Source organism: Megascapheus bottae, chromosome 7 (assembly GCF_031878675.1).
Source record: "Megascapheus bottae isolate mThoBot1 chromosome 7, mThoBot2.hap1, whole genome shotgun sequence".
Lineage (NCBI taxonomy): Eukaryota > Metazoa > Chordata > Mammalia > Rodentia > Geomyidae > Megascapheus > Megascapheus bottae.
Window position 1 is genome coordinate 11,253,860 of NC_143515.1, and position 15,049 is coordinate 11,268,908.

A 15,049-nucleotide genomic window follows, 5' to 3' on the forward strand; every position below is an offset into this window, starting at 1 on the left:
TTTAGGGTTTTAAAGTTTTCATCAAAAAGGTCCTTTACATTCTTAGTTAAGCTAATTCCTAGGTACTTTATTTTCTTTGAGGCTATTGTGAAAGGAGTTGCTTTCCTGATTATTGCCTCGTTCCTCTCACTGTTGGCGTAAAGGAAGGCAGTTGAGTTTTGAGGGTTGATTTTATAGCCTGCTACGCTTCCAAAGTTTTGAATCAGCTCAAGGAGCTTGGGAGTAGAGTCTATAGGATTCTTTAAATACAGAATCATGTCATCTGCAAAGAGGGATAGTTTTATTTCCTCTTTCCCTACTTGGATCCCCTTTATGCTTGCTTCTTGCCAATAAAGACTTTTTATAAATATACATTCACACGTAAACTGTTCTTATAATACAAACCAGACAATTTTTGCAGTGGTATTCAAACCCAGGGCCAAACCCAGGCCCTTACACATGCTTAGAGAGCACTCTACCACTAAACTACATTGCCAGCCTTGTGAAACCATTTTTTAAATCTATATAGCTGTATTGATAGAAGTAAGATGTTTTTCTTGAGGGAAAATTTCAGTTCTATAATGACATAGCTTAGTATTATAGTTTGGCCCACCCATTCTTTAAAACTCAATTGTAATGTCAGTATTTAATTTTTTTAAAAAAAGGCACTGGTTCTCTGTTTCCTGTTAATAAATACTGCATTTCTGGCCCTGGGCTGACCCCAGGCTGGGATGGCAGGCATAGTGGCGACAGCAGAAAGCACCCAGCTTTAACAGCTGGGTGGCAGCAGAAACAAGTTGCCTCCAGGACCATAAGGAAGGGAGTGCAGGGGTGGGGTCTTCCAGTCTTTAGGGCTTCCTCAGTGCATGCCCAGTTGGGCTTTCTTTGTCTAGCCACTGGACTTTGCTTTCAGAAAAAAAGGAAAAAAAGTGAGAGGAGAGTGGGGTAGAATCTTAGTGTCAGTGAGTAAAATCTACACTATTGGTGTATTTTGTTTTCCTTAACCACTGTGATATAGAACCTATCTTCAGAGACTTACAAAACAGATCTCAGATTCAGGGTGGCTGTATGAGCAAGTGAATATGTGGACAGAAGGCTACATCATTGGTTTTGATTAATACATGAACCTTGTGTTAGATGATACAGAAGAAATTCATTCTAAAACAAAGTCAAGAAACAACTTGGTGGGATCATGCTAAAAGATACTATTACTCTACTACAAAGTGTCTCCAACTAGAAACGATCAATGAAATAAGAAGTTATTAAGAATCTTACACAGTTATTTTTTGGGGTTTTTTTTTAGGTGTTCTTTGCTGGAATCTAAGAAAACATCTGTTCATATTGTTTAATGAGCCCTTTTGTTAAGTTTTAGTGCACACAGTTCTGATAACCTTGTGTTATCATTAATAAATCAATAAAGTCAATAGTCAATAAATTTATCATCAATAAATGCTTTAGGATTGTATTTTTATTAAAATAAATAAATACTGCATTTATCAGAGGTCCTGGGCTAAATAAAATGGCAAAATTGCAATAGTGTCTGATGCTATGATTTTTGGATTAATTGGATTCTCACAATTAACATCATTTAACAGTAATAAACTGGTTGAAATCAGTTAATATTGCCACCTTGTGGCCTTTAATGAGAAGCATTTTTGCCAACTTTTAATACTATATGCTAAACTACTTCATTGACTTTCAAGGTTTACATATTTCACATTGCCATAGAAACCTAATGTATGTTTTCCGTGGTCATAATAAAAGCAATAGCTGTCTATGGAACATGTCCGAGGGACATAGCTGATATAGTTCTTGGACACTGGATTCTACCAATGCCAAAGTTAAGGGGATGGACACATCCCTCTAACTTTCTGTAGGACTTGCTGTCTCTCCCAGTTGTTTAAAGCTGCCATTCGGCTATATGATTTATCTAGTTAGGAGTGGATATACCTCCTCCCATTTCTAGTTCTCAAGGATAAGGTCTATTTTTTAATATTAAATTTAGTTTTGTGACCAAGTTAAAAAGGATTCCATAAAATGTGTCTCTTGCCCTCCAATCCCCCTGAATTTCTCCCTCTTGCATTCAGAAGCCATATTCTGCCCTTTTTGTTTTAATCCTCCCAGAGCATTGTGGGGCTTGAAATGGACAACATTACAAGGACAATGAAATTGTTCATTGTATCCCTCTACTTGGTGCCTCTTATATCTTGTACCCAAGGTTCTCTCTGGTGACTCACAAAACTCTCTGCAATGTTCTACCTGCTTCAACAGGAACTCTGTTCTATTTGACTGAATTGTGGTCATAGTATCTTTTAGTTGTTCTCTTTTCTAGTTTTATTACACTCACAATTGATTCTTCCTCACATCTCCAGAATCATTTCTCTAAAGGCAATTCTTTTATGTGCTTCTTATTACTAACTATTACTTTCTAAACTCTCTGAAAATAAGGCTGCCTTTGGCCCATCTGCCTCTGTTAGGAACATTGTATGGTCTTGAAAAATGTTATACATATGCAAATGGACCTTGGCAAACAAACAAAAAGTTCCTCATCCCAGTGTGAAAGGCACATACATATTCTTAAGTTACCTTTCTAGATATTTGTGAAACTCTAAGTATGTGCTAATTCATCATTATCAAAATTCATGATTCACCTGTTATAATGTGATAACTAAAATAATATTTATGAAAATTTTTAAATATGAGCAAAGCAGAAAATAAATGTACATACTTCAGACTTTAATATATTTTTCAGCTTATTAACTTCCAAATTAGTATCTTGGACCTTCTGTTTTATGTCATTAAGTTCATTATGCGTATCATTCAACTTTTTGGACAATGCCTATAAAAAAAAGACAGGACTATAACTAATAAAAATTTCTATATGTAAAACAACACATTGAATACTTAGACATTTACATTAACATACATAATATGTACTACACAAAAATGATGAAGAAACACAAAGCCCAGGAGTAAAGGGGCAAAGAACCCAAAAGACAATCCATAAAAAGGTAACATAAGTAGATAGTGCTTGAAAAAAAATAAAATTTACTAACCAAATGAAAAAACAATCATAACTATGAAACATTTTGTCTACCAAAATATAAAAGAATTAAAACTTTAATAATCGAAAAAAATAGCCATTCTTTATTTAGTGCCCACTAAATTAATTCTATATGATGGTGTATCAAGAAACATTTTAAATGTTCATAAAACAGAGACAAAATGTTGGTTATTGTTAAAGATGGATGTAGATACATAGGAATTCAAAAGAATTGAAAATATATCTCATCTAAATTTTTTCAGGTTAAAAAAGGAACAGTGTAGACTGATTATCAAGTATGTACAAAGCCTTAGGTTCAATCAATCCTGATTCAAACAAACTTCAAACAAACAAAAATGTTTAAAAGAAACCTCATAGGCTTTGATTCAATTTGATAGTCGAATAAAATTTGATGAAAGAAAATATTAAGTTACTGTTGTAAAGAAATAGCCATTTTAGGTGTAAGATGCAGTAACTAATAGTATTTCTGCATGTGGTATAACTACATTGGGAAAGAATATATCTTTGAGACATATTTAAGGTAATTTTTATAATAAAAGAAAATGTCATCTACAGTAAGTTTTTGGGTTTGTTTTTTTTTTTTTGCCAGTCCTGGTACTTGACTTAAGGCCTGGGCACTGTCCTTGGACATTTTTTGCTCAGTGCTAGTGCTCTGCCACTTGAGCCACAGCACCACTCCCAACTTTTTTTTTTCTTTTTTTTAAATTGTACTTTATTGTTGGGGTAACATATAGAGGGGTTACAGTTACATTCATCAGGTAGTAGGTATATTACTTCTTGGACACTGATACCCTTTCCCATGTTTTTCTCCCACGTTCCTTCCCCCCACCCCCTCCCCACTTCTAGCTTTTTCTGTATATGTGATACGGAGGAATCAAACCCAAGTCTTCATGCATGCTAGGCAAGCACTCTACCACTAGACTATGCTCCCAGCCTTACAGTAAGTTTTTAAGAAAAGTTTTTTTAAATAAGTGAGTTACATAGGTGAACACAGAACTCGTTGTTTCACTTTACTAAATATGTAGCATCATGGATAAAAAATTTTCAGGTTTCCATTTTTTAAATCTTGTAAATACTAATTAAACCGTGGTCCTTTGAGCTTTAGTTATTTTGAAGATAGTGTCTCACATTTATCCCTGGGTATCCTGGACTGTCATTCTCCTATTTATGTTTGCCCTCTAGCGGGGATGACAGCTCCACCACACCCAGCTACTGGTTCAGATGAGCTCTTGCTAACTTTTTGCCCAGGCTGCCTTAAAACCTGAATCCTCTCAATCTTCATCTAATAAGTAGCTGGGATTACAGGTATGGGACACTAGTACTTGATATTAAGATCACTGTATATAATTAACAACATTTTACATTTTATAGTTTACATAAATTTGAAATATTTTAAAAGAGGTTTCTGATATGCAAAGTGAACGTACTGGAAGTAAAACCAAAGGGTTTTTTTTAATTCAAACACACTTTCTACTAAATTAATTCTTGTTTCTTTATTGTATAAACACATCATAGCTAGAAATTCATATTCTAGAAAATTCATCTAAAAATAATGTTATAAAAGTAAATAATGGCCGGGAGTTTGGCCTAGTGGTAGAGTGCTTGCCTTGCAGGCACGAAGACCCGGGTTCAATTCCTCAGTACCACATACATAGAAAAAAGCTGGAAGTGGTGCTGAGGCTCAAGTGGTAGAGCTCTAGCCTTGAGAAAGTCCAAGGACAGTGCTTAGGCCCTGAGCTCAAGTCCAGGATTGGCCAAAAGAAAAAAAAGTAAATAATATGTTATAAAAGTAAAAATAAGGACTGGGGATGTAGCTTAGCAGTAGAGTATTAGCCTACTATGCATGAAGCCCTGGGTTTGATTCCTCAGAGTGCTAGCTTTGAGCAAAGAAGCTCAGGGACAATGCCCAGGCCCTGAATTCAAGTTCCAGGACTGGCAAAAATAAACAAACAAACAAATAAATAAATAGAGTAAAAATAAAATGACTATTCTGGTGTGTGAGCTTTTCTGAAGAGTGAAGTAAAAACTTTCACAGAAGAAATGTATTCTGGGGGGTAGGGCGGAAGATTGGCCTAGTGGTAGATTGCTCGCCTAGCATGCACGAAGACCTGGTACTACATACACAGAAAAAGCTGGAAAGGTGCTGTGGCTCAAGTGGTAGAGCTCAAGCCTTGAGAAAGCCCAAGGACAGTGCTCAGGTCCTGAGTTCCAGCTCCAGAACTGGCAAAAAAATTAATAAATGTAGTTTTTTCTTAGACAAGAAGATTCTAAAATAATATGTACCTGATTTTCTTGTTTGGCTTTGCCAAACTGTTCTTGGAGAGCATCATTCTCATGAGCCAAGATATCTCTTTCCCTTGCAATTTGACCCAGCTCATCATTTGTTTCCTCCAGTTGCCGACGCATTCTAGAAATATCTTGTTCACACATAATTAGGGCTTCTGTAGACTGTCTATTCCACAAATCAAATAGTACATAAGAAGAGACATTTTACTGAAACAGAATAACAAATTCTCACAAGACAGAAGATGAACAGTTAGCATCGAAATATTTGAAGAAGCTTAAATACTACAAAGACATTTAGAGGCTTTTCTACTTTGCCAACATTAACTATAAAAGAGTATTAAATATATATTAGTCAATGATTTGATAAACATTTTAATACTTCTGATACTGAAGAACAGGAAAACCCTTTATCATCATACTTCTAGCTGCTTATTTGCTTCTACAGATTCTTCTTCCCCTGTCCTCTTAAAAATTAATGATTTTTCAAGGTTCAAACTTACCTCATGATTCATCTCCCTCCAGCCCATGTTTTAGAGGATTATAGTCATACCCAAACCTTTCTATACTCAGACTCTAGAACCATTAACTACAGCATTCATCCACCTCCCTGTAAATAATACAGATTCATGCTTACTGGGCATTTCTACCAAAAAAAAAGCCTCAAAGGTCCCTTCATGTCTGAGGTGGAAAGCGCTTTTTTCCTCACACTTCTGTTATGTTCAGTATTCATGCTTAGATAGAAACTTGGCATATTCCTAGAGTCTTCCCTCATTAAAAAAAATCTCATTTTTTCTCTCCTCAAGTTGCAAATGCCTAATTTAATGTCACCTCTTCAGCCTGGTTAATCAAATACCAAACTCTCCTTAAAATGCCTTAATTACTTTCCCCAAAGAATAAAAATTAGAACCCAGTTGCTCACCCCTGTAATCCTAGATGCTCAGGAGGTTGAGATTTGAGGCTTGCAGGTCAAAACCACCTCTGACAGAAGGCCATGAGACTTCTTTTATCCAATTAACCAGCAAAAAGCCAGAAGTAAAGCACTGGCTCAAATGGTAGAGTGCCAGCCAGGAGTGAAAACGCTGAAGGACAGAGCCCAAGTCCTGAGTTCAAGCCCCAGTAATGGCACACAAAAAAGCAAAGAAAGGGTAAAAATAACCAGTGTTCATCTATTTATAACACAGGTCTCCTCTGGCCTGTGTATCTTTTCCTTCTTGCCTATCTTATACTTCAGGTTTCAAGAGCACTCATTTACATTTACTTGAGTTTGAGGCCCTTAAACATGATCTATGGGGGTTTTTTTGCAATTATTTTTTATTTGAATGCCCTATCCTTCATTTTGCTTGACAACTTCTCTCTCATTGTTTACTTTCCTAGGCAGATTAGGCCTTCTTTGAGTATTAGAGAGTTATTGCCTTATATATAATACTAAGTCCCTTATTTCTTACTCTTTGTATCTTAAAATTATTTTGCCTCCTGTAAGTACTCTAATATTTATGGATTGATTTACCTTGATGCCTGTTCCATCTCTGCAATGATATTCTTCATGCCTGAAATGGTCTTTTCCTTGAAAAGTAATACAAATATTGCATAAAAATTATCTTAAACTGTTAGTTTTGTTAAAATTAACTTTTATAAAAGCAAAATTCCTCTCCCCTTTTGATTTCCATTTGCTTTTAAACATATCTTGTTTTTCAATGTGATTATTTGCACTGAGCAAAAACGATGGATTACATTCACTGAAGTAAAAGCTATATTTAAAGTGTACAAGTATAATCATATATCAAATACTTTGCTAAAATATTTATGCAGGCACCCAGCAATACTATCTTACATAACTACCAAATTTTTAGAAGTAAACCAATAGTATGGCATTGTAGCATTCTATGTTCCTGATTCATTTTCTTATATTCTTCATGTTATAAATCCCAGAGAAACAATTCATTTGTAACTAAATTTAGTTCTCAAGAAAATTAACTTTGTTCAAATATATCATGTATATTTATCAATAATAAAAAGTTACTCTATGGGATACTTTTAAATGTATGGTCTAGCTTGAGCTTGCAATTCTGCTTTCTGATATAATAAAAAAGATTCTATAACTGGAGGTAATAGATATTATGATATAGTTTAACTATCTACTAGCAAGAATAGTTCATCATCTTTTTTAAAAGAATAATCCCATGAAGAATGAACTCAGACAGAAAATGCTCCTTGAAATGGAATGTTTATACAATTTTAGAAAGTATAACATAAGCTGGGCATTGGTGGATCATGCCTATACTAACTACTCAGGAACCTCAGCTATGAGGATCTAAGTTCAAAACCAACCTTGATAGAAAAGTCCATGTGACTCTTATCTCTAAGTAAGCACCAAAAAAGCCAAAAGTGGAACTTTGGTTCAAATGGTAGAGCACTAGCATTGCGCAGAAAATCACAGGAACAGTACCCAGACCTTCAGTTCAAGCTCCAGGACATGTACACACACACCCAATAAAAAGCATTTTAATACATTTAATGACTAACTTCTAAAAAACAGATTAAACTTTTAATGTTTCGGAAAGTCATTACTTAGATAAGCTTGGACTATATTTTACAAGCCTAAAAAGGGCTTTTATCAACAGATGTTAATCTTAAAAGCAAGATTTTCTAAAAATATTGTAAAATATTCAGTCTACAAAATTATGCTTTATTTTCCTTTCAGAGGATGGATGTGCTTACTTCCATAAAATTGTAACATTTTCATTTTGAAATGAATTTGCAACTCAATAGTCCTTGTGAAGAAAAGATAATGTTAATACAGTTAGTAAAATGAAAAAAATGAGAAGGGAGAAATAAGATTCAGAAAGATGTGAACATTTTTGTTACAAATGTAAGAAAAGGAAATCATGCTTAGCTACTAAAAATATCTTGAATATAAGGAAAAGCAAAATTGCACCTAAAATCAATACTTTTAAAATGATCAGTCAGCATCTCACAAACATTCAGAAAGCAAATTTATCTCATGCCTCTTGACTATTTCAATTATGCTTATGATTCCAAATGTACTAACTTAAAATTTCTCATTCTAACAGCCTATGAATATTGCATCTACATATCTCAAAGCCAACTATAATTCAACATGTAAATAATCTCTCTCAACCTCTCTTAGTTCCTATGTTTCCTACATCAGGCATAGGAACTATTCTTTGAGCTTCCGAAGACAGAAAACACACCTTATCAGTTTTATCCCCTTAATTATTTCTCTCACTAAAATTGCTACTATCTTCATAAGGTCATATCATTGCCATTATTCTCAATTCCTTGTAATCCATCTAGTAGATTTACAAGTGCCAGAATATTTCTTCTGAACCAGCTGTATGTAACATTTCATATACATTACTGCTTCCATACATCCATGATGAGTTATCATTCATCTTAGCATGTACTTTGGACTTATTATCTCCTAGCCTATCTTTTCTAGGCACTGGTATTTCCTAAAATGCTCCCTCAATCTTTCTTTTCCCCTAACCCGACTTCCAGACTGAATTAGGTGTGGCTGACTCCAATAACACATTGGGCATAGGTCCTTATTATGTTCTATCACAGAGAATATAAGGCCATATATTATAGGTCCTTATAGCTCCTTGTTATATTCTATCATAATAGGATCTTTATCACTCTATGTATTATAATATAGCTCTGCTCAGCTGTAGTTTTAACAAAATACCTGGTGTCAAAGAAATATTTTTGTTAGGATGGATGAATGGACATACCAACACACTAATGAATTACTTCCCTCAGAGTAGGGAAAGAGCTTACTCCAATAATGTAGTTTTTGTGAGGAATTGTCTTCAAAATTCATTGGTAAGCTAGATCACTATGTCCCCTTAGCAAAACTTTTTTTGTTGTAATTTAGCAAAAATGTGAAATTGAATGAGCATCCAGCTTTATGTATCAGTCCCATTTGATACATTCTCAAAGCGCAAGGATGATGTAAAAGAGATGTGTCTCTACAAGATCTCTCGTGGCATTGGATGTGGAGGGATAATGAAGAAGTGCATGAGGATGAATATGATCGACACAATTTATTTGCATGCATGAAAATAGAACAATGAAACTTATTGAAATTATTTTAAGAAAACAGTGGGATAGGAGAATGATAGAAGGGTGAAGTTGATTGATTGGATACAATGTCTACATGTGTAGAAATATCACAATAACACTTCTCCTTGTACAACGAATACACATGCTATCTACAAAAAAAGTCTCTAGTTCACAATCTCAAAGGCAGTTTTGTTGGAATAAACATATTGCCTACCAAGGTGACTATCTGAAATACTTTGAAGGAAAAAAATCAAACTACTTTATTATTATCATTATCATTATCAATGAATATCAGTCACCAAATTATGACAGGAAAATCACCTAAAATATTAGCTAGTAGATTTACATACTTATTTCCTAAGACTATCTAAACTCTTTCATACTCAGATTTTAAAGTTTCAGCTCTCTAGAAAGAACTTTGAGAAAATCCAGCCTATATTTTATTCAGATTCAAATGAGACACAGTTTAATATTTAAATATTTCAATTAAACATTTCTTGTTCATCACAGCTCTCAGAACATACTTTCATTGCCAAACTCTCTCCAAGGGATGCAATATTCTCAGATTTTTTATCCAAGCATGCTTGAAGACATTCTTTTTCTTTAGCCAAGTCATTGAGTGTTGCTCCAAGAATGCTGATTTCTTCTCGTTGTGCAATACTTTGCCTTGTAAAATTATCTAAATAATCATAAAGGTATTATTTCAATCAAGATAAAAATACGTTGTCCTGTTCAAGTAGATAGAAACACTTTGCAAAGTTCTCTTGGGTTATATAAGAGTACTATATTCCAAATGAAAATGGCATTATTCCTAGTAAGTACAAAGCCCTGAGTTCAAACCCCAAATGATTTTATTGTTAGTGATGTAAGACTACAGTGAATCATTACATTCTAAGTGGATCATAAATGTAAAAGCAATTAATATCTTTGAATCAGAATGGCAAAGGAAAGCTGTATATGGTAAGTTCTCAAAGTAGATTTACAAGTGTAATGGGGAGGAAGTATGGATCATAAATGTAAAAGCAATTAATATCTTTGAATCAGAATGGCAAAGGAAAGCTGTATATGGTAAGTTCTCAAAGTAGATTTACAAGTGTAATGGGGAGGAAGTATGATACTGGATAAGATAGGTAGACTATCAAAAGGATCTTTACTCCTTCATTTTTCCTTTCTCTTTCCTCTAGTTTGGGATGGCTGTTGCATATAAGTAACGAATCATAAAATATTCAATTAAGCCTGGCCTTGATGGATCACTTCTGTAATCCTAGCTACTCAGAAGATTGGGATCTCAGGAGCTTGGTTCAAAAACAGCCTGGGCATGAAAGTCCAGAAAATATATCTCTAAAACCCAGAACACTCTAAGCGGCATTGTGGCTCAAAGTGGTAGAGCACTAGCCTTGAGCAAAAGAGCTCAGGGACAGTGCCCAGGCCCTGAGTTCAAGCCCCATGACCAACATGGAAGGAGGGAAGGAAGGAAGGAAGGAAGGAAGGAAGGAAGGAAGGAAGGAAGGAAGGAAGGAAGGAAGGAAGGAAGGAAGGAAGGAAAGAATAAGTCTATTAAGTTTTCTTCATAGTCAAATGTTTTTTAATATTATGATTTTTCCCGATTTTTCCAAATTTGTCAAAGGAAAATAAAATCATCACAGAAATCTGATTCAATTTGTGAGAACTCTAGCAAACCAATGTTGAAGGCCTGAATGATTTATATAGAGTAGTAGCTTTTAAATTGTGATTTATCAATTAGCACTATCAGGATCACATGAGAAATGCAGTTTTAGACTCCTACCCCAGACCTACTGAATCAAAAATTCTTGGGTTGGGCACAGCTATTTATGTTTTAATAAGCACATTCCTCCCTGTATCCTGCACACTTATTCTAATGCACAGGGAGGGTTCTAGGGTTATCAGAATCACTTAAAGAAACTGGCAAAGATAACAAAAGCTCTAGTCCTGTCCTACTTCAAGTGTCTCTCTGCAGTGCTCTTTATTAGCTTCCAGAGTTTGAGAACTGTGCAAGTTAGAACTTTGCAAGACTCTGCTAGGTTAATGCTATAGAGGGAATCCCTGCTAGGCGCTATTCTAGTGCAATGCTAAGGTGAGCAATATCATACTTTCATATTTCATACAGTATTTTTACTGGCAGGAATGCCTCCAAGCCAACCCATACTTAAGGTTTTCTGATGTCTTAATTTGTGACTGATACTCAACCTCTTAAAAAGTTCTGTAATCTCCTAGCTTTAAAAAGAATATCCTCGGCCGGGAGTTTGGCCTAGTGGTTAAAGTGCTTGCCTAGCATGCACGAAGACCAGGGTTCGATCCCTTGGTACTACATATATAGAAAAAGCTGGAAGTGGTGCTGAGGCTCAAGTGCTAGAGCTCTAGCCTTGAGAAAGTCCAAGGACAGTGCTCAGACGCTGAGCTCAAGCCCAGGACTGGCAAAAAAAAAAAAAAAGAATATCCTCAACCTCACATTCCACCAAGGCTACCACCCTATACCTCTGAAGAGACTTCTCTATTCTTTTCTCCACCACTTCACTTCCTTTTCACGTTTAAATCAACTCAATGTACCACATCCAACACTCAAGAGTATTTTTGGTCAGTATTACTAAAACTGCCAATGTATCAAATTCTATCACTGCCTTTTTATTTCATTCTGAAAAATCTCTGATAATTGATCATAATTGCTAATCTCTCTTTAAATATTTTGCTCTTTTGCCTTCCAAAATAATGCTCATTTCTGGTTGGTTTGGTTTTGTTTTTTCCATCTTGGGGGGATTGAACTCAGATTCTGGGAACTCTCCTTGAGCTTCTTTGCTCAAGGCTGGCACTACACCACTTGAACCACAGCTCTACTTCTGGCTTTTTTTGTGATTAACTAGAGATAAATGTCTCACCCTCAGATTTTCCTGCCTGGGTTGTTTTCAAACTGTAATCCCCAGCTCTCAGCTTTCTGAGTAGCTAGGATTATAAGCATGAGTCCCTAATGCCAGCTGTTTCATATATCTTTGGCTTCAGTCCTAGAACTTAACTTCCTTATACTCAGTATTTTCCCTAGGTGATTTGATGGTTTTAAAACATAATTTATACAGTTATATAATCCAAATATATATCATTACATTAGAGTTTTCTTCTTAGAAACATATATTCAACTGCTTACCTTATGTCTTTACTTAGACTCAAAATATCAAAAAAAATCCAAGTTATCCTTCAATATTGCCTTTTATATTTCTCTTCTGATATTTCTTATTTCAGTAAGTAGCAATACCACCTATCTACTTATGCATGTATAGATGTCAAATGCTAAAAAAATTCTCCAGCCTTAGAATAGTTATCTTCATAGTCCTAACAAAGCTTCATCTTATTTTTATAAGATTAAGTTATGACTATTTTCATACAGATCACTAATAGGAAACATAAAGAAGAGATTTTTATAAAAGCTATTTTATAAATTCAAATAATAGATATAACCAAATATATGTATATGTTCTACTATATATATATACACACATATGTGTGTGTGTATATATATACATATATACATATGCAGGTGTACTATGATACATACTCATACACAATGAGTAAGCTTAAATGTATAAAAATGTACATTGACAAGTAATCATCCATTTAAAAAACATTTTGCTTAGGTTAGCTAATTTTTCACTGAAAACTTATGGTCCTAAATCTGTTTTAAAATGTTGAGTCTTAAAGAAAAAAAACTTTTCTGATAATTTTATTTACAAATTTTAAGGTTAATGGCCTATTGCTAAGTTCATATATGTTAGAAGTTCATATATGTTAGAGAAGAAACATACTTTTCTACTAGACAAGAAAAATAAAAGTAATATCAAGAAACAAACTCACCAATTTTCTCATCCAAGCACATAATTTTCTCCTGAGTAAGTTGTAGCTCATACTTTTTCTTAGCAAGATGTCGCTGAGTATCAGAAAGATCTTTCTCTGTGTTTTCATATAAAAGTCTGCAAATATTTTAATGATAACTCTAATTCTGAAAATTTTGTTTTCCAACCTTTAGTGTATTTAAGTCTAAAAACTCTTAAGAACACTAATATATTTTTTTCTTTCTAATATTTTCATGATAAAACCATACTACAGGAAGCTTGGAAAACTGGGTAAAAAGGAATCCTCAAATGACTACTCCAATATAACCTACTATTTTGCATGTTGGTATACTCAAGTGTATTTTTTGCTATGTGCTTTCCAAAATTACCAGAATATAGATTAAAATTTTAAATCTTGAGAATTTTTCACCTATGCTTAATCTTTGATATTTGAAGACCTATAATATAGCCCTTGGAATCATTATTTTAGTGCATAACAATTATTTACTTTTAAGTAAATGTACATAGTAATTACTGTATTATAAGACATATAAGTTCACTTCAGGTTTCTACCCTTTTTTTCCCCACTAGGTTGTGGGACTTGAACTCTGGGCCTGGGTATTGTCCCAAAGCTCTTCAGCTCAAGGCTACTGCCTTACCCCAGGAGCCACAGCACAACTTCCAGTTTTCTAGTGGTTAGTTGGAGATAAGAGTCTCACCAACTTTAGTGGCCGAGCTGTTTTTGAACCATGATCCTCAAATCTCAGCTTCCTGGGTAGCTAAGTTTATAGGGATGTGACACCATGCCTGGCTAGGTTTTCACTTTTATACATAAATTTGTTTGGTGTGTACCAAACAGTAGATGTTGAAAAGCAATGGTAAATTAGGTTGCCACTGGTTCTTCCCTTATGGACTTCATGGCTAATAAGTGGCAAATAAATTTCAATTTCTGGAAATAGGGAAGAACAGACAATCTGAAAACCCTTTTACCACATAACACTTAGATATGCTACATGCTGTTTAAGTAGAAAACAACTTTAACATGGAGAGCAAAACTTAAAATAGTTTGCGTGAGATGCTGGTGGCTCACACATGGAATCTTAGTTACTCTGTAAGATGAGATCAGGAGGATTCCAGTTGAAGGTCAGCCTGAGCAGAAAGAGAGCCTGAGCCCCTTTCTCATCTGAGAGCTTGTACGTTGGTACACATCTGTCATTTTAGCTATGACAGAAAGCCAAAGATAGATAGGTTAAGGTCCGGGCATGTACTGAGTAAGGAACCAAAACCTTATCTCAAAAGTGACCAGTGCTTGAGGCAACCATTGGTCTGCTGCTAGGAGATACTCAGGGAAGGCCCAAGCCTGCCTAGGCAGGGTGTAGATATAAAGAATTTGGGAGAGTAGGGGAGGACGTGGGAAAGGATGGGATTTCTGGGATGCTGATTGGATGGGAAAAGCATGTATGACTTCACTTGGGGAAGTTGTTTGCTATTTATCACTGGTGACTACAAGAAGAAAAAATAAAATTTCTTTGGAACCACACAAAAAACATGACCAGTGTTTAATGGCCTTGAAATGTATCTCAGGTGTGGAGTGCTTGCCTAAGAAGTGCAAGACTCTGAGTTCAAATCTCAGTTCTGACATTAAATACAAACAAAAACTTGTAATCATTTGTGAAGGAAGTCCTCTGGAACCTAATAAGAGCAATCAGACATACGAGTTATGCTCTTGGTTTATCTAAGTAGCTAATGACCTTTGTATCAACTAAAAAACAACAAAAAAGAAACCAATTGTTGCTAG

At 34.8% G+C, this 15,049-nt stretch overlaps 1 protein-coding gene across 1 annotated transcript in view; it reads right to left on the minus strand.

Moving 5' to 3' along the window:
• The window catches only part of Tsga10 (testis specific 10), a 116,672-nt gene that overhangs the window by 36,769 nt on the left and 64,854 nt on the right, over positions 1-15,049 (minus strand). The window contains exons 10-14 of the mRNA XM_090336490.1: positions 13,274-13,389; positions 9,937-10,091; positions 6,837-6,892; positions 5,327-5,495; positions 2,708-2,818 (exon numbers count right to left, since the gene is read on the minus strand). Coding sequence (XP_090192616.1) covers positions 2,708-2,818; positions 5,327-5,495; positions 6,837-6,892; positions 9,937-10,091; positions 13,274-13,389 — 607 coding nt within the window. The remainder of the gene's footprint in view (positions 1-2,707; positions 2,819-5,326; positions 5,496-6,836; positions 6,893-9,936; positions 10,092-13,273; positions 13,390-15,049) is intronic.